The sequence below is a fragment of the Heptranchias perlo genome, chromosome 1 (assembly GCF_035084215.1).
Source record: "Heptranchias perlo isolate sHepPer1 chromosome 1, sHepPer1.hap1, whole genome shotgun sequence".
NCBI classification, from domain to species: domain Eukaryota; kingdom Metazoa; phylum Chordata; class Chondrichthyes; order Hexanchiformes; family Hexanchidae; genus Heptranchias; species Heptranchias perlo.
Window position 1 is genome coordinate 73,149,950 of NC_090325.1, and position 25,990 is coordinate 73,175,939.

At 41.9% G+C, this 25,990-nt stretch overlaps 1 protein-coding gene across 5 annotated transcripts in view; it reads left to right on the top strand.

Moving 5' to 3' along the window:
• The window catches only part of trappc13 (trafficking protein particle complex subunit 13), an 87,815-nt gene that overhangs the window by 32,435 nt on the left and 29,390 nt on the right, over positions 1–25,990 (top strand). For all 5 annotated transcript variants that reach the window (XM_067986705.1, XM_067986711.1, XM_067986716.1 and 2 more), the window contains 5 exons: positions 435–534; positions 5,609–5,693; positions 9,609–9,736; positions 15,620–15,692; positions 20,089–20,133. In XM_067986705.1, the coding sequence (XP_067842806.1) occupies positions 435–534; positions 5,609–5,693; positions 9,609–9,736; positions 15,620–15,692; positions 20,089–20,133 (431 nt within the window). The remainder of the gene's footprint in view (positions 1–434; positions 535–5,608; positions 5,694–9,608; positions 9,737–15,619; positions 15,693–20,088; positions 20,134–25,990) is intronic.

A 25,990-nucleotide genomic window follows, 5' to 3' on the forward strand; every position in this document is an offset into this window, starting at 1 on the left:
GCATCAGAAATCTCTGCCCTAAGCAGCATTGCAGTGCTCACCTGCTGCACACTCTACTCCGCCTCACTGAGTGGGCCCCATCCCCTCACTGAGAAGCATTGAGGCCTCTCTGACCTGCTACTGACCATGGCCCACACCCCCCTTCCCCACTCAGTAGGGAAATTATTACTAGCTCACTGACCCTCCTCCCCCACACCTATCCACATGAAGATCAAAACTGTCTCCTGCCTTCACTACTTACCATCCAAATCTCCTCCTCCCACTCTCCCACAGGAGATTGACTTTTAAAAACTGATGTATTGAAATGTTGGGATGGTCTATTTCCTGAATCTGTTTCAAAAAAGCCCTTTTTAGATAGAAAGTTGCTCACTTAATATTTGAGAAATATATTCTGGAAACAAGAAAGTTGGTTGATGACACCATTTTTATCGTAGGAGATCTTTTTAGTCAACTTATGAAGGATGATCCCTCTACAGTTAAAGGAGCAGAGACCTTTATGTTGGGTGAAATGCTGACTCTCCCACAGAACTTTGGGTAAGAATGTCTCAATCATTTACATATGTTCTGTTGTTCAGGTATACATTTCCTTTTTGTTCCTCCTCTCTCCTCCCCTCCCCCCCCCCCCCCCCCCCCCCAATCAAATAAAAATGGCAAGTGAAATTGGAGAGTATTGTGGAATCATCTTTTGGGGAGGGTGGAAATGGGTAGAAAAGCCTGTGCTTTTCTATTTTGGGCGAAGTCGTCTGATGCTAGGTATCGGTCTTGTGGCTCTATCTGGACTGCCTGTAAGACTTTAATGTCTCCCCTGTGACTTAGTTACCAGAGTACTTTGCAGTTTAAGTGGTAAAATTAAGTGGAACAATTTTAATATTATAAATTATAATTGTTGTTTCTACTTGCTGTGGGAATAAAATTCAGGTGCTGAAAATCATTCCCCCCTTTTAAATTATTTAGCATTGATGTGTGTATCTTTTTTGGAAGGGAAAACGGGTGTCCTTGTTGATTTTTCACTTGGAAAACTTGTGGAGGCTTTCCCTTTGTTGGATGGTCTGGTGCTAGAGTATAGTAAGGAATGTCAAATAAATGTGTCAGCAGATCCTTTTTTTTGGCACTTGGCCTTTGACGAATGCCGGTGATGGACTGGGGTTGACAATTGTAAACAATTTTACAACACCAAGTTATAGTCCAGCAATTTTATTTTAAATTCACAAGCTTTCGGAGGCTACCTCCTTCCTCAGGTGAACGATGTGGAAATGAAGTCCTCGAAATGAAATCGCATTTATAATTCACAGAACAATGCTTGGTGATAACAGACAGTTTTTTCAACTGCCCGTTGCCAAGGCAATCAGTGTGCAGACAGACAGGTGTTACCTACAAGGTCTCCGAATATACAAATCACCAAAAAAAACAACAAACAAAAAAAAAACAGAGATAGAGAGGTAGAAACATAGAAAAGACAGCAACTGACCCGTTATATTAAAAACAGATAACATTTGTTCGCTGGTGGGGTAACGTGTAGCGTGACATGAACCCAAGATCCCGGTTGAGGCCGTCCTCATGGGTGCGGAACTTGGCTATCAATTTCTGCTCGACGATTTTGCGTTGTCGTGTGTCTCGAAGGCCGCCTTGGAGTACGCTTACCCGAAGGTCGGTGGATGAATGTCCATGACTGCTGAAGTGTTCCCCGACTGGGAGGGAACTCTCCTGTTTGGCGATTGTGTCGATCGACAGTTCCGACGGGCCACAGCAAAAAATCGCATAGACCTCCTCAGGAGACTAACACGGGACGCAACCAACAGAGTACCCTTTGTCGTCCAGTACTTCCCCGGAGCGGAGAAACTACGCCATGTTCTCCGCAGCCTTCAACATGTCATCAATGACGACGAACAACTCGCTATGGCCATCCCCACACCTCCACTACTCGCCTTTAAATAGCCACCCAACCTCAAACAGACCATCGTTCGCAGCAAATTACCTAGCTTTCAAGAGAACAGCGTCCACGACACCACACAACCCTGCCACGGTAACCTCTGCAAGACATGCCAGATCATCGACACAGATACCACCATCACACGAGAGGACACCACCCACCAGGTGCATGGTTCATACTCCTGTGACTCGGCCAACGTTGTCTACCTCATACGTTGCAGGAAAGGATGCCCCAGAGCATGGTACATTGGCGAGACCATGCAGACGCTGCGACAACGGATGAACGGACACCGCGCAACAATCGCCAAACAGGAGGGTTCCCTCCCAGTCGGGGAACACTTCAGCAGTCATGGACATTCGGCCACCGACCTTCGGGTAAGCATACTCCAAGGCGGCCTTCGAGACACACGACAACGCAAAATCGTTGAGCAGAAATCGATAGCCAAGTTCCGCACCCATGAGGACGGCCTCAACCGGGATCTTGGGTTCATGTCACGCTACACGTTACCCCACCAGCGAACAAATGTTATCTGTTTTTAATATAACGGGTCAGTTGCTGTCTTTTCTATGTTTCTACCTTTCTATCTCTTTTTTTTTTGTTTGTTGTTTTTTTTTTGGTGATTTGTATATTCTGAGACCTGGCAGGTAACACCTGTCTGTCTGCACACTGATTGCCTTGGCAACGGGCAGTTGAAAAAACTGTCTGTAATCACCAAGCATTGTTCTGTGAATTATAAATGCGATTTCATTTCGAGGATTTCATTTCCACATCGTTCACCTGAGGAAGGAGGTAGCCTCCGAAAGCTTGTGAATTTAAAATAAAATTGCTGGACTATAACTTGGTGTTGTAAAATTGTTTACCTTGGAAGATATTCAATTCTTCAATCACTGTATCAAGGAGAAACTGCAATTTCATTAAGTAACTGTTTTGTACATAATGATGAGTAATCACTAGACAAGTAACAGTGGAACAGGCCTGTGGTTGTGATTTTGGAATACACTTTGGGGGGAAAAGGTCAAAGGGAGGCTAGCTGGACGTGTGTTTCTTGAGGGTTAAGGAGTTGCTTCTGGGTGTGGAAGTGGATCTGTCGCAGTCATGTAGTGAATTATGTCACTGAATAGGAGAACTGATTCTGGGTATCCATTTGGGTCTGGGGTTTCACTGCCTATGTTGAGACTGTTGTTTGGATGGTCTTCATTCTTTGAGTAAAAAAGTTTATTTTGTAATATTTGCCCTTAATTTACACACTAATTTCCATTTATGTCTTTGGTTAAACTTTGAAGTAATCTAGGTTTACCGTATGCATTTCTAGACTGTAAAGCTTAAGTTTCTCTAATCTGTCCTTATAGCTCGTCCCTTTATATTTTGGCCTTCTGTTGTCCTAGCTTTGTCTCCTTTCTAAACTCAAATATTTTTTGAGGCATGTTAATTAATATCTTATCCAGTCCATATTGTATCCAGAATTCATGTAGAACTGTCAAACTTTCTGAATGTTGAGATAAACTATATTGAGAGGAGTTCTGCATCTATTTTATCTGTAGCAAACCTCAAAGAAGTTGAACCAGGCATGACCTTCACTTCTGAGTCCATGCTGGTTTTTTCTTGAGTTATTGATGGACAGTAACTCCCTTGGTCTGCTGCTTAGTTTAGATTCCATTATTTTACCTGTTATTGATATTGGGCTAATGACCTTATAGTTGCTTAGGTCGGTTTTGTTGCCTTTGTAAATATATAGGTACAGTGTTTACCTGCTATTCCAGGAAGCCACACTAGTGCTTTGTGATCATGGCAATAGCTGGTGTCCCACAAATTTCCTCTATAGTTTCTTTTCTTTTAGCAATTGTAAACAATTTTACAACACCAAGTTATAGTCCAGCAATTTTATTTTAAATTCACAAGCTTTCGGAGATTTTCTCCTTCCTCAGGTAAATGTTTCAAGATCTCCTTGAAGCCTACGCATTTATACATATTGAATAATACATGGTGTTTACAGACTGCCCCTGCAACTGCCCGTTGCCAAGGCAATCACCGTGTTCAGACAGAGAGGTGTCATCTGCAGAACCCCCGAATACACATTCAACAAAAAAACAAACAGGGAAAAAAAACAGAGAAAAAAAAACACAGAGAGAGGCAGAAACATCCGGAAGGCAGAGAGAGCCAGCAAATGACCCATTATATTAAAAACAGATAACATTTGTTCGCTGGTGGGGTAACGTGTAGCGTGACATGAACCCAAGATCCCGGTTGAGGCCGTCCTCATGGGTGCGGAACTTGGCTATCAATTTCTGCTCGACGATTTTGCGTTGTCGTGTGTCTCGAAGGCCGCCTTGGAGTACGCTTACCCGAAGGTCGGTGGATGAATGTCCATGACTGCTGAAGTGTTCCCCGACTGGGAGGGAACCCTCCTGTTTGGCGATTGTTGCGCGGTGTCCGTTCATCCGTTGTCGCAGCGTCTGCATGGTCTCGCCAATGTACCATGCTCTGGGGCATCCTTTCCTGCAACGTATGAGGTAGACAACGTTGGCCGAGTCACAGGAGTATGAACCATGCACCTGGTTTCTTTTAGCAGCCAAGGATATTGACCATTTAGAGAGAGATTTGTCTTCATGAAGCGGTCAACTTTTTTTGTTTACAAATGCACCACATTACACAACATTGCAATACATCCTGTTACTTGGCAGTGATGTCTATGGTGCACAACTCTCTCCCTCCTCAAATGGAAAAGGAAGTTTGTTGCATACTTTCTTCTGACACAATGGAGAGAAGTCTGAATTAAGGTAGGATTGATTAAACCAAAAATTTAGGATTGGATCCTTGCCAGAAATTGGTGGTTCTTTTTTAAAATCACTGTACTTTCAAGCCATGGTGGTGTTTATAAAGCCAGGAACTCTGAATTCAATCAGCCCACTTAGAAAAAATGAAACCTGGATTTTTGTTTATTGCAAAGGCCATACGTTTTCAATGTTTATAATTACAAACAGGAACCCGATCCTGGGGAGTTGGAGGAAATTGTCTTTTTTCCGGTGAATTGGCTTCTATTCATGACTCCAGATTGTATTTATTTAGAACAGGATGTTTATAAATATATTTTTCCCTCCTTCCTTTCCTGCCAATGTTCTCCTTTCTCCATTCCCCTAAAGGTGTTGACTCTTTGCCGGGGCATGATCACATTATCCAAATGGTTATTCTTCACATGTAAACCAGCAGGTTGTTCTTTTACTGGGTGCGGGGGTGAGAATTCCACCGGTCTGTCTAAAATCAGCTAGTGCAGCACAAATCAGGGTTTGAGTTTTGTTCCTTTCTGGTCTATATGCTGAGCTCATTGCTTTAACCGGCTGAGTCAGGGGTAACAAATATAATTTTAATGGAAAGTGCTGTAAGTGTAAATTCTAACTTGCCACATGATGGCAGGGCATTCATTTGCCATTGGAGTGGAGTACAGATTGGTGGGAGGTAATAAAAATAGCAGACATTTTTAAAAGCCTTTCAAATTTCCTGTTGCGAAAAGTGCTGTTGTCTTGTTCACTTATATCCAAATGTTACATATGGTTGCCACTTTATGAAATAAATATTTTAAAGTGCATGGTTTGGGTCTGTTATTTTGTTCATAGTGTGCACCATTACAATGATGTGCAAAAATATTGTTAATTTCACATTTGGATTTCTCATTTTGGGCAGGAATATTTTTTTAGGAGAAACCTTTTCAAGCTACATCAGTGTACATAATGACAGCGTGCAAGTTGTTAAGGATATCTTGGTTAAGGTAAGGCAATTAATTCAATTATGCATCTGATTTACTTGTGGAAATAGTATTGTAATTTAGAAAAAATATTTCCATGCAGGTTCCACTTTGTTTTCTCCTGACTAGTAGTTCTGGAAATTTTCTGTTGTTAATGAACAAATTCTTGTGTTGTCACTAGGATTTCAGTACAGTGCAGTTGTGGGTGTGTGACATTTTTGTACATTATTTCCACTTGAACTGTAGACACCGAGGAGTACAGTTATAGGTTTGGTCCTTACAAACTTGAGTTGTATCTAGAAAAAGCATTTTGAGCTGTATAATTATGGGTTGAATTACTGGCAGTGACTGGATAACGAGAGCGCCATTCCATCTTGCAACAATAACTGGCAAAGTAATGGAATCGATCATTAGGAATTAACTTCAGGATTATTTGCATGAAAATAACTCTGGTAATTGGCCGCCAATGTGGTTTCACAAAGATAATTATAGATGAAGGGAGATCCATTCACCACATCTAGCTCATCCTTCTGAAGAAACCTATCATGCCTCTTACCCTAAATCTGTGTCTCACTACATTTTGATTGACTCAAGAAAACATTCAGTTTCTTGAAGTAATTCAGCGAAAGATCATGAGGCTGATTCCTAGGGCATGATTTTAGCATGGAGCCAGGAACTGAGCGGGTGGGTAGATTATCACTTGGGAAACCTGGAAGTCAAGTGAGCACGTCGGAATCTGCGATCGCAACTCATTTGAAGGCAATTAAGTTTACTTCTGGGTTTTGGGTCTCCAAGCTGCACAGCGGGTGTACTGCGCACCCGGATGACGTGATCTGAACTCCACTATTTAAAGGGCCAATGCAAAAATGGATTTTGGAGGAGAAAGGAGGAAATAAAGCTATGGATGGACATAGAGGAAAGGCAGCACCCAGGTACTCGAATGCATCGCTTGAAGTACTGCTGGATGCTGAGAGAAACAGGAGGGCGGTCATCTACCCAAGTGATCGGAGAAAGAAACCTGGTTCTGCCACCAAGAAGGTGTGCCTGGAGGTGGCAGAAGAGGTCAGGAGCACGATGCCTAGATCTTGGCTGCAATGCAGGAAGAGTTTTACCAGGTCAGGAAAAGTGTGTACATTTGCTGATTCACCCATATCCTGCATTGTGTAACACCCCCCCCCCCCCCCCACCACCCCCTCACTCTGTGTTGGCAACCTACTCCATCACATCACTCCTCACACCCACTTAAGTTACAGCATCAACCATTATTCACTTTCTATGTACTTCCTCACCTTCCCATTTATGCACCCATTACTGCTACTCACCCCAGTCCTGATGCAATGTGATGCACCAGTTTCATAGTCACCCAGAACAGTGCATGCATCGGGTGAGCATGGTATCTTCAGTCACTCACAGGTCTGTTCCTTCTCTTGTAGGAGAAGAGTGCGCAAAACGCAAGAGGACGAGGACTGGAGGTGGACCACCACAGATAGTCCAGCTGACCGATGCGGAGGAGGCGGCCATGGAGATAAGTGGGACATCTGCATCCCTATCCAGAGATGGAGAGACTAGAAACCCGCAGATGCCTGATGACAGAACTTTAATATCTTTTACACACATGATTACTTTATTTCATCAATCACTGAACTCTGACAGACCTTAGTACGATGATTGCGGCAAGATTGTCACTTTGTCGATGAACACTTAATATTGCTTTCTGTTGGTTTCCAAGGCCTTCACGCTGAAGAACAACATGGCGAGATGCAAGAGATTGCTTCCTCAGAGGACCTCATTCCTTCTGAAGGTGCACCTTCACAAGACATACAGCCGTGCACCTTCACAAGACATACAGCCATGCACCAGCACAGATACTGGCACTCCAATGGTCCTGTTAGCCAGATAGTTGGGTTGTCATCTGGTAATTCACAACTCACAAGTAAGCACGAGCAGACGTTGGTGGCAGGGGCAGCTGTGGAGAGTCTGCATTGGAGGGCGCACTCCTCTCCGAGCTCTACTTAGCTGGACACGGATGCAGAACCCCAGAGGCCATCGTTGAGAAGGCGAATGATTGAGGTACAGCTGCACCTTTGTGATGTACTGGAAAAAGTGTCATGCACACTCTGCACAATAGCGGAGAGGATGGAGGAGTCCAGCACCAACACTTGTGGGTTGTTGTCGCAGGTAATTGTCTGCAATAGAGAGAGTGGCCGTCTCCATTGAGCTTCAAGCATGGCTCTCAAATGAGTCTATGCAGGCCATGAACACGCAAGGCCGTGCAGACTTTGGATGCTAACATGTCTGCCACCTTAAGCTGGATGGTGGATACCTTATCCGTGGCCTTAAAGGCATCGTTGTTCTGCACCAAGCTGCTCTCCAGCAGAGTGGTAGGAGTGATGTCCTGGTCTGGGAGAGGGATAATGGCGAGGGGGGACATGGAAGTGGGAGCTCCACTCAAAGCGCTCCCATGCCTCATCCATCTTCATTTTCCTCCTCCTCATCCTCTTCTTCTGCAATGTTGTTGCCAACAGAGGATGATTGACGAGCGCCTCCGTCCTCCTCCACCTGTAACCCGCTCTGCTGCGCTATGTTGTGCAGGACGCAGCACACTATGATTATTCTGGACACCCTCGCTGGCGAGTACTGAAGGGCTCCTCCAGACCTATTCAGGCACCTGAAGTGCATCTTCAACATGCCTATGGCTTGCTCAGTGACACACCTGGTGGTCATGTGGCTCTGATTGTATTGCTGGTGTGCCTCATTGGGATCCTCACAGTTGTTGTGAGCCATGTCTGCAGGGGGTATCCCTGTCTCCAACGAGCCAGCCATTAAATCTGTCTCCTGTCCGGAAGAGGTATGCAATGTTCGACTCACGCAAAATGAAGGAATCCTGACAGCTGCCAGGGAATCTGGCGCACACCTGTAGAAATCTCTTCCTGTGGTCGCACACCAGCTGTACATTAATGGGGTGAAACCCCTTTCACTCCATGAAGATTCCTGGCTTGTGTGGTGGTTCTCTGGCATTAAGTGGGAATTAAGCACATCCAAAAGCGTCTGGGTTAAACCTGGAAGTGGGCGCGGTGGAGCTAGGTTACGGTCCCGCTGATGAAATCTACAATTTTGACTACCCACCTGCCCCCAGCCCAGGCCACCTGTTCTCGGGGGTTAAAATTGTCCCCTTAGTATAAGGGGACTTTATATAGCTATTTAAGCAACTCAGTGTAAAAGATTAATCAGGAGCACTATGTCACGCAACAGTAGAACAAGATGATGAGGTAAGTTCGTGGCTTACATCAGGAAGCACCTCTTTCGACAGAGTGATCAATACCTGGAACGATCTTTCAGGTCTGGTAGTGGAGACAAAATCTATCGAATAATTTTTGAGCTGGTTAAAGTTGTGCTGGAGAGGATGATGGGTTTCTATAGAAAGGATGGGCCGAATAACCTTTCTCTGTACTTTGTGATCATAGGAGCAATTTTAATTTAGAGCAATTAAGATTATAGTACAAGTGCTCACAATTGCATATGGCACCCATTTTAGGTGCAGACTTAAGATTTTCAATTGTTTTCCCCCTACAGTAGGTTACTTAAATCCTTCCTCTTTTCCTTTTTACTCCCCTCCACTGCTGTATTGTATTTATTTGGCCTAGAGTGCTTCCCTGTAACAGATTGATGGGAAGTGAGTGAGATGCTTGAGTTGACTTCCATTCCAACCTTTTCTCTCTTTGATAGGTTGGCTGAAGCTGGGTTTTTGCTGTGGGAAATTTCAGCTGCAAACCTGTGTCCTGCATTCACTACATCACTGGAATGCCTAGTCAGTTCCTATTTCATACCACAACTTCAGATATTCAGTGGCAATGGGTTTTAAAAAGCAAAAAGCTACCAGTTGTTAGTTTTACCAATAATCCTAGGAATTTTGTTTAAACCTTTTTTCTTTAAAATAAGGCCGATCTTCAAACCAGCTCTCAACGTTTAAACCTGTCAGCTTCTAATGCTGCAATGACTGAACTTAAGCCTGACCGTTGCATCGATGATGTGATTCACCATGAAGTGAAGGAAATTGGAACGCACATGTAAGTTCTGCTTTTCCATTTAAAAGAGATTGAAAATGAAGTGCATCAAAGGATTGAAATGAATGACCAGAGGTACAAAAGCACTAGTATGTTCTTTTATGAATGTGAAAGAACCGTAACTCCAGGCATAGATGTGAAGCTGCAGGAATCTTCCACGCGAGTAAACAACCACGTGGAACTCGCTGCCACTAAAAAGACAACCCCTGAGTATCACTGTCTTTTGAATTTTGTACACTGCTCCTAGCAGTTAATTCACATATAATTTTTATTTTTACTTGTGTGTTGCACTCTTGTTAACAGTGGCACTATTGTTTACTCATATTGTTTTGTCGTTATTCAAAAATTACTTCCTTTAAAAGCAAATACAGTTTTCTAATTTTAAAAAAAAGCTGTGAACAGCAATTGTTCATATCAGAAATACACTGATATGCAAGCATAAAAATTGCTGTTGCTCCATGATTTTTAAATTAAATATTCTAAAAATTGTAAACTTTAAAAAAAAAACACACACTACTTCTGAACATTGCAATATCACTGAATATTGAGGTAAGAATGTACGGCATAGAGTGGAGGAATGTATGTGTATTTTCTTTCGCCTTACTTTGATCTAGCTAAACTCTGCAGAAAGGGAAGTTGCAGAACAGAGACTATTTGTGGGGTGAGTTGGGGATATCAAATCAGAAGATAAGCTATCGCTTGACTGTTGTCCCTATGTCCTAGTAGATGACTAAAAGCAACATTGCAGAGTCCAGGCAACAGGCCACTTACCCTTTTACTGCACTTACTATGTAACCCAATGAAACTGTAGCAAGGGGAAAAAGAAACCAAGCCTGTTTTTAAAAACAAATGTAACCTCACTTGTTGTCTTTTCCCCTTTGCCAAAAAAGTAAGATTCATTTGACAGCTGATCCCCTATTTAGATTTGGGAGGGAAAGAGAAAATCGTGAATCGGGGGCCTTGAAATTGTGGTGGGTGGGGTCCTACGGTCAGTTTCTGGAGCTAGGGAAGAAGTTAAAAAGCAGGACCTCCATGGTAGTAATCTCTGGATTACTCCCAGTGCCACATGCTAGTCAATATAAGAATAGTAGGATAAGACAGGTTAATGTGTGGCTGGAGGAATGGTGCAGGAGGGAGGGCTTCAGATTCCTGGGATAGGAGGGATCTGTTCAAGATGTAGGGGTTGCACCTCAACAGAGCTGGGACCAATGTCCTGATGGGGAGGTTAACTAGTGCTGTGGGGGAAGTTTTAAACTAATTTGGCAGGGGGGTGGGCACCAGAATGAAAGATTAGAAAAGAGAAGCAAGGTGTACAGAAGACTGGGAGAGACAAATAGCACCACACTAAAGAATAGTTCAGAAATAGGAGGGATCAGACGGGGTAAATGCAAGACCGTCTAAGATGAGGTTGTTGTGCATGTGCGTAAATGCGCGTAGCGTAGTAAATAAGGTTGGTGAGCTGCAGGCTTAAGTTGCCACATGGTACTATGATATAGTGGCAATAAGAGACCTGGCTCAAAGTAGGGGAGGATTAGGTACTTAATATTTCTGGCTACAAGGTATTCAGGAAAGATAGAGAAGGAAAGAAAGGAGTGGGGTGGGGGGGTGCAATATTGATCAAAGAAACAACTGGAAAGGGAAGATGTAGTTGAGTGGTCAAAGACAGAATCCATTTGGTTAGAATTAAGGAACAATAGAGGAGTTAATATGCTACTGGGTGTATACTATAAGCCACCAAATAGTGGGAAGGAGATAGAGGAGCAAATTTGCAGGCAAATTACAGAAATATGCAAGAACTGTAAGAGTAATGATGGACTTCAGTTATCCCAATACAAACTGGGATACTAACAGTGTAAAGGGCAAAGAGGGGCAGGAATTCCTGAAAATGTGTACAAGAGAACTTTATTGAACAGTGTGTTTCCAGCCCAACGATGAAGGAAGCAGTGCTGGATCTAGTTCTGGGGAATGAAGTGGGGCAAGTGGAGCATGTTTCAGTGGGGGAGCATTTGGGGAACAGTGATCATAATATGATCGCTTAGAATAGTTAGGGAAGAGGACAAAGAACAATCAAATGTGAAAATACATAACTGAAAGCGGGCTAATTTCAGTGAGTTAAAAATGAATCTTGCTCAAGTAGATTGGAATCAAAAATTGGTAGGCAAAACAGTAACTGAGCAATGGGAAGCCTTCAAGGAGCAGATGGTTTGGATACAGAGTAGGCACATTCCCATGAGGGGGAAAGGAAGGACATCTAAAGCTAGAGCTCCCTGCATGACTCAAGAGATGGAGATTAAAATGAAACAGAAAAAGGAGGCTGATGACAAATGTAAGGTTCATAATACAGTAGAGAACCAAGCTGCATGCAGAAAGTACAGAGGAGATCTAAAAAGGGGAATAAGAGGATCAAAGAGAGTATGATAATAGATTAGTGACTAACATAAAAGGGAACCGAAAAGTGTTTTATAAACATATAAATAGTAAAAGGATAGTCAAAGGAAGGGTGGGACTGATTAGGGACAAAAGAAATCTTCTTGTGGAGGCAGAGGGCATGGCTGAGGTACTAAATGAATACTTGGCATCGGTCTTCACTAGAGAAGAGGATGCTGCCATTGTAGCAGCAAAGGAGGAGGTAGTAGTGATATTGGATAGAATAAAAATATGTAGAGGAGGTACTCAAAGTAGAGAAGTAATTTGGTCCAGATGGGATGCAGCCTAGGCTACTGAGGGAAGTAAGGATAGAAATTGCAGAGGCTCTGGCCACAATCTTCCAATTCTCCTTAGATTTGAGGACGGTGTCAGAGGACTGGAGGATTGCAAATGTTACACCCCTGTTCAAAAAGGTGAGCGTGATAAACCCGGCAATTTCAGGCCAGTCAGCCTAACATTGGTGGTGGGGAAACTGTGAGACAATAATCTGGGACAAAATTAATTGGTACTTGGAAAAGTATGGGCTAATAGATGAAAGTCAGCACAGATTTGTTAAAGGAAAATCATGTTTGACTAACTTGATTGAGTTCTTTGATGAAGTAACGGAGAGGGTTGATGAGGGTAGTGCAATTGATGCGTATATGGACTTTCAAAAGGCATTTGATAAAGTACCACATAATAGACTTGTTAGCAAAATTAAAGCCCATGGGAGTAAAGGGACATAGGCATCATGGATGCAAAATGGTTAAGGGGCAGAAAGCAGAGAGTAGTGGTGAACGGTTGTTAACAGACTTCAGGAGGACATAGACAGGTGAAATGGACAGACACATGGCAGATGAAATTTAACGCAGATAAGTGTGAAGTGATACGTTTTGGTAGGAAGACTGAGGAGAGGCAATATAAACTAAATGGTACAATTTTAAAGGAAGTGTGGGAACAGAGACCTGAAGATATATGTACACAAATCTTTAAAGGTGGCAGGACAAGTTGAGAAGGTTGTTTTTTTTTAAAAAAAGCATTTGGGATCCTGGGCTTTATTAATAGAGGCATAGAGTACAAAAGCAAGGAAGTTATGCTAAACCTTTACAAAACACTGGTTAGGCCACAGCTGGGGTATTGTGTTCAATTCTGGGCACCACTCTATAGGAAGGATATCCAGGCCCTAGAGAGGGTGCAGAAGAGACTTACAAGAATGGTACTAGGGCTGAGGTACTTCAGTTATGTGGAGAGGCGGGAGAAGCTGGGGTTGTTCTCATTGGAACAGAGAAGGTTATGGGGAGATTTAATAGAGGCGTTCAAAATCATGAATGGTTTTGATAGAGTAAATAAGGAGAAACTGTTTCCAGTGGCAGAAGGGTCGGTAACCAGAGGACACAGATTTAGAGTGATCAGCAAAAGAGCCAGAGGCGACATGAGGAAACATTTTTTTATGCAGCGAGTTGTAATGATCTGGAATGCACTGCCTGAAAGGGTGGTGGAAGCAGCGTCAGTAATAACTTTCAAAAGGGAATTGGATAAATACTTGAAGGGGAAAAATTTACAAGGCTATGTGGAAAGAGCAGGGGATTGGGACTAACTGGATAGCGCTTTCAAAGAGCAGGCACGATGGACCAAATGGCCTCCTCCTGTGCTGTACCTACTGTGATGCTATGAACAGCTGCTGGCGCAAAGCCATAAATAAAGATTCTCAAGTAGAGGGGACCCAAGCTTTATAAGGTAAATTTAATATCATTTGTAGAAGTCACGTGATCAGGCAATCACATGGTCAAACCTCCATGAATGCCTCCAACCAGAGTTGGCAACCCTACTCCACCAGTACGTCAGGTACTGATGAGCTGCTAACAGCTCTCTACCAACCCCCCAGCACTTCAAATATTAGCAGCTGCAGCACACGAAGAGCGGGGCGGTCCCAGACAGGAGTCTGCAGGACATTAACCCCAGCCCCAATTTGGCTGGGATCTCTCGGGCACTTCAGCCCTAGAGCAGCCACCTCACATTGTGCAGGCTGCCAATGTAGCAGATCTCAGGATCAGGACATCACTCCCTCAATGGAAAAGGACCCCGGGATGGCAATGAATTGGGAAACCCAACGAACCAAAAATGAACTGAAATCACATCCTGCTGGCAGGGCTCCAGAATTGGGCACGATCCTAGGTGAGGGCGAGAAAAAGAAGGAACGCTGCAGGAGATACAACCAGTCTCCGGATATTTAGCTAATCTGGTTTACTGTACATACAATGACCATTTTGAAAATATGACACCTGCAAATAAAGGACACTTGATGCAAGTCCCTTAGGTGTCCCTAATTTTCATGTTTCATTATCTCATTAAACCCTGTGTTGTTCTACTTTGAACTTGCTTCATGAAACGAATTTTCCAGCAGGGCCAGTGGTATATTGTATCTTGCTTTTGGAATGTGTTTGGACCACCATAAATAATTTTATAATATTGAAGGTGAATGAATTCCCAGGTTAATGTGAACTTCCCAGGTTGTGGAAATGTTCTTGTCGATTGACGAGCAGATATAAAAGTAATTGGAAATTCTGAAAACTAAATGGAAAATGCTGGAAATACACAATAGGTCTATCAGTATCTAGGGGGATTTAAAAAAAAGACAAGTTAATGTTTCAGGTGAACTGGTTAGTGTTTGGAGTGTAGACTCTGTCAGAATTGGAAACTGGAAGCCTCTTTATAGAACTGAACAAGACTAAGGTGGGCGGCAGGGGTGGGGGGCAGGGGGCAACAATATGTCAAAGTTAAAAGTCAACCTGTCTTTTTCTCTTTTCAGATACTGCCAGTCCTATTGTGTATTTCCAGCATTCTGTTTTATGTTGCAAAAGAGTTTGTATATGCACCGATCTGCTCATGTTAATATAATAAGCAAGAATATAAGAAAAGGACCATCAGCCCATTGAATCTGTTTCATCTAGTTCCCCAACACTCACTGGGGCAAATTATTTCAAACATTTATCACCCTTTGAGGGGAAAAAAGGTTCTTGTATTGGTTTTACTTTTAGCTAATTTAGATTTATGCCCTCTGATTCTATTTTTCTCATTTACTTTGAAGTAATGTGGGTTTACTTTATACTATTTAATACTTTATATATCATAAGATTTCTCTTCCTAGTCCCCTTTCAACAGTTTTGAGACTGTAACCCTTGAGCTTCTCGTTTTTCTTCATAGCTCATCCTTTTTATACTAAGGATCAGCCTTGTGGCTCATCGGTCCACCCTATCCAACGCATGTGTTTCTTTGTGGCATGGTGACCAGGACTAAACTCAGTGCATTTAAAACTGAGGCACAATGTCTAGATTTGTAGAACATCTTCCTGTTGCAATCCATCGGTTTGACATTTATTCAAGCCTTAATTGTTGGGCTTATGTGGTTAAACCAATCTTTGTAAAAGATGTGGCATTAATTTTATTGATTTATTTTTCCACTTGTTTTTCCCTTTTGCAGCTTAGTCTGTGCAGTCAGCTATACCACACAAGCTGGAGAGAAGATGTACTTTAGGAAGTTCTTCAAATTTCAGGTAGTACATGTAAAGTTTAGGGCGAACTCTTTGAATTGTACAGAAACTATAATGTTGTAGGCTTCCCACCATTTTTCATAATATAACATTTCACATTATATAATTTTTTTTTTTAAGTGATCAGATCGAATGATTTTGGCCTAAAGACTGTGTCAACTCTCTTGATTACTGTGCTAGTATGTGCACAAAGTTGAGTGGTTCAACATATCACACAAACTATTAAAGTTTGCACTTACTTAATCAGCCTCTATCAAGAAGTATTATAATGAAGATTTTTGCCAGGAAGCCCTTAGTGGTTTATCAGGGCTGTTAGAATTATTGGCTGTAATTAACTAGAATATTCAAGCTGCAGGAAAATGGAAGTACTAACTAGACTCTTCACACCCCTCCCCTAACTGAAAATAAGTACTTGAACTAAAACCAGTTAGAATATATTTACGTAGGCATTAGTAGTTGACAAGATCACAACATGTTTACAGATGCAGAAGGTCATTCGGTCCATCCTAATTCATCTACCCAGAACAACTCTACACTTTCTACTGTTCCCCCACCCCCGCAATTATTGCATCTAGTTGTTCATTAAATAATTCCAGGATTTTCATCTCCACTAATCTGCCTGGAAATCTATTCCAAGTGTTCCGAGTGAAGAACAACATCCCGGGGCCAGTCCTGAAGTTACCATTTACTAGTTTGAACCTGTGTCCTTTGTCCTACTCTTACTGTTTAATTCAAAGTAGTATTTTGGATTAACCTCTTCCATGCCATTTACTGTCTTGTACAAGATCACCTCTCGGATGCCTCCTTTCCAGGCTGAGAAGCCTCAGTCTCTCCAATCTTTCCTAATAACTCAGACTCAAATTTCAGATTTAGCATAGTTGTGGAAAAGGACAGAGATCGAACAGGGGTAAAAGTTCTAAATTGGGGAAAGGCCAATTTTACTAAGCTGAGAAGTGATATGGCGAAAGTGGACCGGAAACAGCTACTTGAAGGTAAATAAGTGTCAGAGCAGTGGGAGGCATTCAAGGGGGAGATTCAAGGAGTTCAGAGTAAACATGTTCCCACAAAGAAAAAGAGTGGGACTGCCAAATTTAGAGCCCCTGGATGACTGTGTGCATACAGGGTAAGATAAGGCAAAAAAGGTCAGACACCAAGAGCTCAATACTGCAGAAAGCCTAGAAGAGTATAAAAAGTGCAGGGGTGAAATTAAAAAGGAAATTAGGAAAGCAAAGAGAGGGCATGAAAAAATACTGGCAAGTAAAATTAAGGAAAACCCAAAAATGTTTTATAAATACATAAAGAGCAAGGGGATAACTGAGGAAAGAATAGGGCCTATGTGTGGAGACGGAAGATGTGGGTATGGTTCTTAATGAATACTTTGCGTCTGTCTTCACAAAAGAGGGGGAATGATGCAGAGATTGTAGTTGAGGAGTGTGAAATATTGGATGGGATAAACATAGTGAGAGAGGAAGTAGTAAAAGGTTTAGCATCTTTGAAAGTAGATAAATCTCTAGGCCTGAATGAAATGTATCCCAAGTGGCTAAGAGAAGCAAGAGAGGAAATAGCGGAGGCTCTGACCATCATTTTCCAATCCTTCTCTGGCTACAGGCGTGGTGCCCGAGCATTGGAGGACTGCTAATGTTGTAACATTGTTTAAAAAGGGAGAAAGAGATAGACCAAGTAATTATAGGCCAGTTAGTCTAACCTCGGTGGTGGGCAAATTATTGGAATCGATTGAGGGACAGTATAAATCGTCATTTAGAAAGGCACGGGTTATTCAAGGACAGTCAGCGTGGATTTGTTAAGGGAAGTCGTATCTGACTAACTTGATTGAATTTTTTGAGCAGTTAACAAGGAGGGTCGATGAGAGTAATGCATTTCATGTAGTGTACATGGATTTTAGCAAGGCTTTTGACAAGGTCCCACATGGCAGACTGGTCAAAAAAGTAAAAGCCCATGGGATCCAAGGGAAAGTGGATAGTCGGATCCAAAATTGGCTCAGTGGCAGGAAGCAAAGGGTAGTGGTCGACAGGTGTTTTTGTGACTGGAAGGCTGTTTCCAATGGGGTCCCGCAAGGCTCAGTACTAGGTCCCTTGCTTTTTGTGGTATAAATGATTTGGATTTGAATGTAGGGGACTTGATCAAGAAGTTTGCAGATGATACAAAAATTGGCCGTGTGGTTGGTGAGGAGGACTGCAGGAAGGTATCAGTGGACTGATCAGGTGGGCAGAAGAGTGGCAAATGGAATTCAATCCAGAGAAATTTGAGGTAATGCATTTGGGGAGGGCAAACAAGGCAAGGGAGTACATAATAAATGGGAGGATACTGAGAAGTGTAGAGGAACAAAGGGACCTTGGAGTGCCTGTCCACAGATACCTGAAGGTGGCAGGACAAATAGATAAGGTGGTTAAAAAGGGATACTTTCCTTTATTAGTGAAGGAATAGAATATAAGAGCAGGGAGGTTATGCTAGAACTGTATAAAACATTAGTAATGCCACCGCTTGAGTACTGCGTAGAGTTCTGGCAACTACATTATAGGAAAGATGTGATTGCACTAGAGAGGGTACAGAGATTTACGAGGATGTTGCCAGGACTGGAGAATTTTAGCTATGAGAAAAGATTGGATAGGCTGGGGTTGTTTTCTTTGGATCAAAGGAGGCGGAGGGGAGATTTAATTGAAGTATATAAAATTATGACTGGACTAGATCGAGTGGGTAGGGAGGACCTATTTCCCTTAGCAGAGGGGTCAGTGACCAGGGGGCATAGATTTAAAGTAATTGGTAGAAGGATTAGAGGGGAGCTGAGATAACATTTTTTTCACCCAGAGGGCGGTGGGGTTCTGGAACTCCACTGCCTGAAAGAGTGGTAGAGGCAGAAACCCTCAACTCATTTAAAAAGTACTTGGATGAGCACTTGAAGTGCCATAACCTACAGGTCTATGGACCAAGTGCTGAAAAGTGGGATTAAACTGGATAGCTATTTTTCGGCCGGCACAGACACAATGGGCCGAATGGCCTCCTGCGCCGTGACTTTCTATGATTCTACCCCTGACTAGGATGATCCTTGTGGCTCTTCACTGCCCCTGGTGCTTGAACGTCTCCGATGTTTCTCAGTGACCAAAACTGAATACGGTACTCAAGGAGTGGTCTGACCAGAGCACTATATATAGTTCGATCATAACTTCCTCTGGCATTTCCATTGTTTTGGTTGGGACTAGGGAAGAGAAACCATTGTTTCTATGGTTCAACTTTTGATTGGCTTTGTTAATTGCTGCTCTGTATTGGTTGGACATGACCGCTGAGTCTACTAAGACCCTTAGGTCTCTTTAAGCCACCTCCTTAGCTATTTCATATTGTGTTGATAGCTGTTGCTGTTTGTGATTATGATATTAGAAAGATTTCAAAAGTTTCAACCAGTGAGACATTCAAGTTCTGGCTGATTGGCTTTAAGTGTAATGTTGAAATTGATTTCTGCACAGTATTTCTGATTATAATAATAAAGCCTAAAAGTTTGAACTGTATTGTACTAAGCCAAGTAACCTCTTGCCTGATTCTAAACTCATCTTTTAAAATTTGCTTTGAACTCCCCACCCCTCCCCCCCCCCCCCCCCCCCCGACACACCCCCAAACCACTTACTAACAAACAAACAATCAAATCAGCAGCAGGAAATAATGGCATGAATGTGCTGGGAGAAGGACTACAATGAGAGAATGATTGATTTTACTTTGATACTGGACATAGCAAAAAAATAATTTGAGTGAACACATGACTGCTTGTCTTACTTTTGTGTCCAAAATGGTTGCTAAGAACAAATAGCAGACTGCTGCAACTGAGGCTGTAAAGATTGGGGATTATGTTGTGCTAATCTGTTAGTGGGTAGTGCCTTTACAATTTGTACTGTACAATGGTTCTGAAATTCAGTGTGTATCACAACTGAGACTTTTAACACCTCTTACATTAAACACTAGCCTACTGCAAAAGGCATTTGGCATCTTCTGGTCACAAACAGTTGTGAAGTTAGTGGATTGGTACAGCATTTTAACATAAAGCTGAAGACTAAATTGGTGTGCTGGGTATTAAACTTTTAAGCCCCTAAGGTTCTCTGTGACATAAGGGATTTTGTTTTTGAAGGCTTCAGAGCCATGTGACTGCCCAGCATTGTACGAATGAATAGACTTTCATTTGTGGCAGTGAACCCTTCATATTTTGTCCAATAAGTTTATTGTACATTCTACATTCTCTTCAGTTATTCAGTTCTACACAGGTTTGAAGTTCAACAAATTGTCAACAAAGAAAGTCCTTACATTGGTGTGATTTAGAAAGCATCTAAATCTACCAGTCTTAATGGATGTTCTACCTGAGAAAACAGTCTTCAGCTTGCACTCTCTGTTCACACAGGTCCTTAAGCCACTCGATGTAAAGACCAAGTTCTACAATGCAGAAGTAAGTATACAATCAAATTGCCATAATGTACCAAGAGGAGTTCCAAAATTAATTCAAGTTATTCCATTCCTGTGGTTTATTTTAAAGACATATTGAGATATCTATTTATTATACTACTGCTAGTAACATAGCCACTACAAGGTTTTTGTGTATTTTCTTTTCTAGAATGTACTGTTTGTTTTCGGCATTTTTCTGCATTAACTGTTGTATCATTCTTTTTTTAACAGTCCTGTCTTTTTTTGTAAAAAAAAAATCCTTTTTTTTTTAATTAGAGGGTGTGGTCCAGTCTATAGATACCATGGACCTTTCTGTAACTGAAAGAGCTGGGTTTGTCGTAAGATGAACGAGCCATCTGTCTTTTCTTGCCCAAAGTGGAAAACTGCTCTTGCAACGTGTTCGTTACTTGTTTGCTACATTAAATTGATAAAAACTGATACCTCTAGTAGATAGATTATATGGCTGGCTCTTTTGGGATTCAAACCAATAACTATTGGTTTGGGCGGAGAGCAATGTTCCGCTTGCATTAATGGTTACATTTCAGTCATTCTAAGATACCGTTTTAGGTTTGTGCAGACATTTGAAGGAGAATATTGGCTATGGTTCTATTTGTCAAATTGAACTTATTTTTGAATTTATCATGAAATATAGCTTGAGAAATGCATAGTGCATAGCCTACAAATATAACTAACACTTACTTTGTGTCACGTCTCTGTCGAGTTTAAATTTGCCTATTTATTAACCGCCCAGCTTTTTAAGTTAGAAGGTACTGTTTTCCAGTGCTACCCAACTGACTCCTGTTTTTTTTAAAAAAACGCTTCTTCCTGCTGCCTTTCTGCTCCCTCCTTCCACCACTGCCGCTCCTAAGTGCTGATAGATTTTCCACACTTGCTGGTCTCACTCGCCACCTACACTTCCCCCTGCTCCCCCCAGCGTGAACAGCTGTGCTTTTCTCCCTGTTCCTCACTGCTGATATGATCCCAAAAAAAGCCTAGAGTGTTCTTGAGCGTGACCTGGGAACTGCCTTTAAGGTCTTCAAAGCATTTACATCGTCCCAAATACTACCATGTCCCCCTCCTTCCTCCTACTCCCAGAACCTATTGCTCCTGTTCAGTACTTCTGCACCACGTGACCACAATCCTTTCCAAAATCTCCGCCGTACCTTTGGAAATGATGTAGGTTTTTAAACTTGTATACATGAATTTCACAAGCCACTTTGTAAAAGTTGTGTAAGCTGATGAGCAATTAGTATAGCTGGACAGCTTTTATATATGTTCCAGGTGCTATTTAATCATTGTTTAACTTTGTTTGATTTCTTTCCTTTTTATTTGCATTCCTAGCATGTGTAATGTTGGAGTATTTAGTTATGGTCATGGTTTCAGCCATTGTTTTGCCTCCTTGTTGAATCTTTGCATATAAAGTAGTCGACCTACAGAGCTTGAAAATTTTAACATGCTTGTTCATGAACACTATTAATTAAGACACATTTTATTTGGAGACTAAAATTGCTGTGATGGTACAGAGGAGGATGATGCTTATTTTTTTTTTAAAAGGAATAAAAATTGCTGTAATGGTGCAGAGAAATCATTATCAAAAGTTCTGTTCTGTAGAGATTGAAATTACTCCAATTTAAATCTGTTTTAGTGCTAAAATCAAGATGTCTGTCAAAAGTTAACTATGCAGAGTTTGGTAGCTTTTGTGTGAAATTCACCGTAGAATCCACCCTTTTCTTGGAGGATTTACAGACTTTAGTAGCGGATCAGCTCAATTTAATTAAAATGCATGTTTTTGTAACTTTGGGAGGTAATTGCCTTTATATGGTTTGGCATTGAGCCATACAGAGCAGTAATATTGCAGATTCAAGCCCTGGTCTGTGCTGAGTTAGCTGACCTTCTCTGGTGTGTAGGTGGATGGATTACAATTTGCCCAAGTTTCCCCAGTCACATTGTAATGACAATGTATATGGTTATTTTTTTTATGATTTTAACCAGTCATGATATCTTTCCTGAAGTGAAAAAGTAGGAATTGTACTTTATTGGTTAGGGAAGGCAAAGTTTGCCAGGGCTCGTGCTTGACTTCTATTGAGCAACCCTCCCCTCTCCTTTCCTCTGGCTGGAAGTACATCTTTGTGGGTCCCAGCACAGGATCAGGCTACATTGTGATGGCCCCAATGCCAAATAGCCCATTGTCATTCATTATCTAGATTCAGACTTGAAGAATGGGCTCTTGTGACATGCCACAGAACTGCCCGTGGGAATAAAAGTCGTTGCCTTTAGGAGAGGACCATTGAGGGGAAAATTTTGGGGTGGGGAGATTTTTTTTATTGCAATTATGACCATTTTCAGCAGGTTTTTTTTTAATATTGGGTATTTACACAAGGAGCATATTTTTATTTTGTGAAATTTTACCCCTTTTTTTCCAGTCTTCTGTGATTGAGGGCAGGTGGCTAATTAGTTACTGTTAATGCTGTTGAGGTGTACAAAAATGGCATAAGGATGCCTCCCTCATCTTTACTTCCTACAGTGGCTGAGTGTAGGAAATTGAAACTGACTTCCCATACTGCTACTGCACACTTTGTTAAATGTATGAGGGATTCTTTGTCATCCCCTTCTTCCTTGAAGTTTATCTTTTATCCTTTCAACTCCTTGCAATTAGCAATGCTTGGCATTAACTATAAATGAATGTAATTTACAATCCAATAAGCTAAATAATTATAATTGTGCACATTGAAACAGGACTATGCAGCTTTGCCCTTTCACTGTAATTTTCTTGAAAAAGTAGGAAGTCCCTCTTAAATCCCAGAGTAGAGAATGGGCAGGTCACTGCTCCCAGGCTTCTGCCAATGCCACACTGAGACAAGCATCAGATGTGTAGCAGTGGCTTTTCTATTAACTTTTCTGGGAAAGCACTTAGCTATGTTGATAAAGTGAAATGCTAAGATTAACAACTGTGGGCAAGTGTGAGATCATCCACTTTGGACTGGAAAAAGACAAAGCAGAATATTTTCTTAATGATGAGAGACTAGGAGCTGTGGAGGAGCAAAGGGATTTGAGTGTCCATATACACAAATCACTAAAAGCTAATGCACAGATACAAAAAGTAATCAAAAAGGCTAATGAAATGTTGGCCTTTATCTCAAAGACGAGGAAGTCAGCTCTACAGAGCCTTGGTCTGACTCTATCTGGAGTGCTGCATTCAGTTTTGGGCACCGAACCACAGACAAGCTACATTGGCCTCGTTGGGGGTACAGTGCAGATGCACCAGGATGATGTCGGGGCTTAAAGGTTAAATTATGAGGACAGGTTTCATAAACTTGACTTGTATTCCCTTGAGTTTAGAAGGTTGAGGGGTGATCTAATCCAGGTATTTAAAATGATAAAGGGATTCTATAGGATAGATAGAGAAAATATTTCCTCTGAGGGGGGAATCCAGAACAAGATGCAGAATCTCCTAATTAGAGCTAGGCCATTTCGAAGTGAAATCACATAGCACTTTTTCACACAAAGGGTAGTGAATATCTGGAACTTGCACCCCATAAAGGCTGTAGATGCTGGGTCATCGATATTTTCAAGATTGATAGATTTTTCTTAGATAAGGGTACCAAAGGATATGGATTAAAGGCTGGTAAATCAGAGGTTGGTAAAGACAGAGAGTGAACCTCTAATGGAGTGAATTGCTAACAGTGAGGACTTTCAGCTGGGAATTTGGTGAGTGGGAATTCACTGGTAAGTAGTGTTTTATTTTTATCAAACTGAAATTTAACTTAGTTCAAACTTAGTTTACTAACTTAACTGCCACTGACTTACAGCTTTGTAAATAGTTAACTATCAACTGTAAGTAGGTTCCTGACTAGGTATTAATTATTGTGGTTGGAAGTTAACTAACCTATTGTAACTAGGATGTGTCAGAATGGTGTATAGTTCAAGGATCGTTGCAAAAGCACAGGGGTTGGTAAAAACAGAGTGAACCTCTAATGGAGTGAATTGCTAACAGAGAGGACTTTCAGCTGGGAAATTGGTGAGTGTGGGAATTTGGTGCAGAGGCGGAAGGAGGTGCTAAGCAATTTAAACCAAGGCACTAAAAACTAATTTATCAACTTCTAAAACTTAAATAAAAAAATACATAACTTTAAAAAAAAATCTAAGTAGTTACTAATTACTTTGAAATCAAGCTAAATCCATTTACTAAATATAATCTAGATCTCAAGTGATTCTAACAGTCCTAGAAATAAACTACTGATTTAAATAAATAAAAACTAGAAATGGCAGTACAGGCTGTGTTGGGTCTGTAATATTTGAGAGTTTGCGGACAGTGACACTGTCCGGATTGCCACATCTGCAGTAAATGTCTCTGGCTTGAGACACTCTGGCTCAGAGTGTTTAAGCTGGAGTGTGAGTTAGAGATACTCTGGCACATAAGCGAGTCGGAGGTAGAGAAGGAGGACCTGCAGACACTTGTCCTATCTAACAAGTACGAGGTCCTTGATACCTGTGAGGATAAGGATGAAAGCTGCATGGAGGATGCCCAGAATGCTAACCATGGCATCGTGGAGCATAAGGTGTAAAAAATTATGAGTGGCCTAGATAGAGTGGATAGGAAGGACTTATTTCCCTTAGCAGAGGTGTCTGTGACCAGGGGGACACAGATTTAAAATAATTGGTAGAAGGATTAGAGGGTAGCTGAGGAGACATTTTTTCACCCAGATGTTGGTAGGGGCCTGGAACGCACTAGAGGCAGAAACCCTCAACTCATTTAAAAAGAACATGGCTGTGCACTTGAAGTGCCGTAACCTACAGGGCTACGGACCATAGAAACATAAAAAATAGGAGCAGGAGTAGGCCATTCGGCCCTTCGAGCCTGTTCAATTGATCATGGCTGATCCTCTATCTCAATACCATATTCCCGCGCTCTCCCCATACCCCTTGATGCCTGGAAATTGGGATTAAGATGGATAGCTTTTTTTCGGCCAGCAGGGACTTGGGGGAAAAAGAGTGGGAGGATCCATTTGTCGGGGTCCATGTCGACACAAATGACATAAGGAAGAACAAAGGAATATCAGAACCAAGAACTGGGGTTCATTTCTAGAGGGATAGAATAGAAAAGCAGTGAAGTTATGTTAAATTTGTGCAGAACCTTGGTTATACCACACTTTGAGGACAGTGACCAGTTCTGGTCTCATATTATAAAAGGAATATAGAGGCACTGGAGAAGGTGCAAAAAAGATTTACTAAGATGATACCAGAACTGAGAGGTTATACCTATCAGGGAAGATTGAGCAGGCTGGGGTTCTCTTTAGAAAAGAGAAGACTGAGGGATGACCTGATAGAGGTCTTTAAGGTTATGAATTTAGGGGTAAGGTAGCATAATGGTTATGTTACTGGACCAGTAATCCAGAGGCCCGGACGAATAATCCGGAGTCATGAGTTCAAATCCCGCCGCGGCAGCTGGGGAATTTAAATTCAATTAATTAAATAAAATCTGGAATTAAAAAAACTATTATCAGTAATGGTGGCCATGCAACTACCGGATTGTCGTAAAAGCCCATCTGGTTCACTAATATCCTTTAGGGAAGGAAACCTGCCGTCCTTACCCGGTCTGGCCTATATGTGAATCCAGACCCACAGCAATGTGGTTGATTCTTAATTGCCCTCTGAAATGGCCCAGCAAGCCACTCAGTTGTACAATCTTGCTAAAAAAGGCATAATAAGAATAAAAACCGGACGGACCACTAAGCACCGGACACGACAAACGCAAACCAAGCCCAGTCGACTCTGCAAAGTCCTCCTCACTAACATCTGGGGACTTGTGCCAAAATTGGGAGAGCTGTCCCACAGACGAGTCAAGCAACAGCCTGACATAG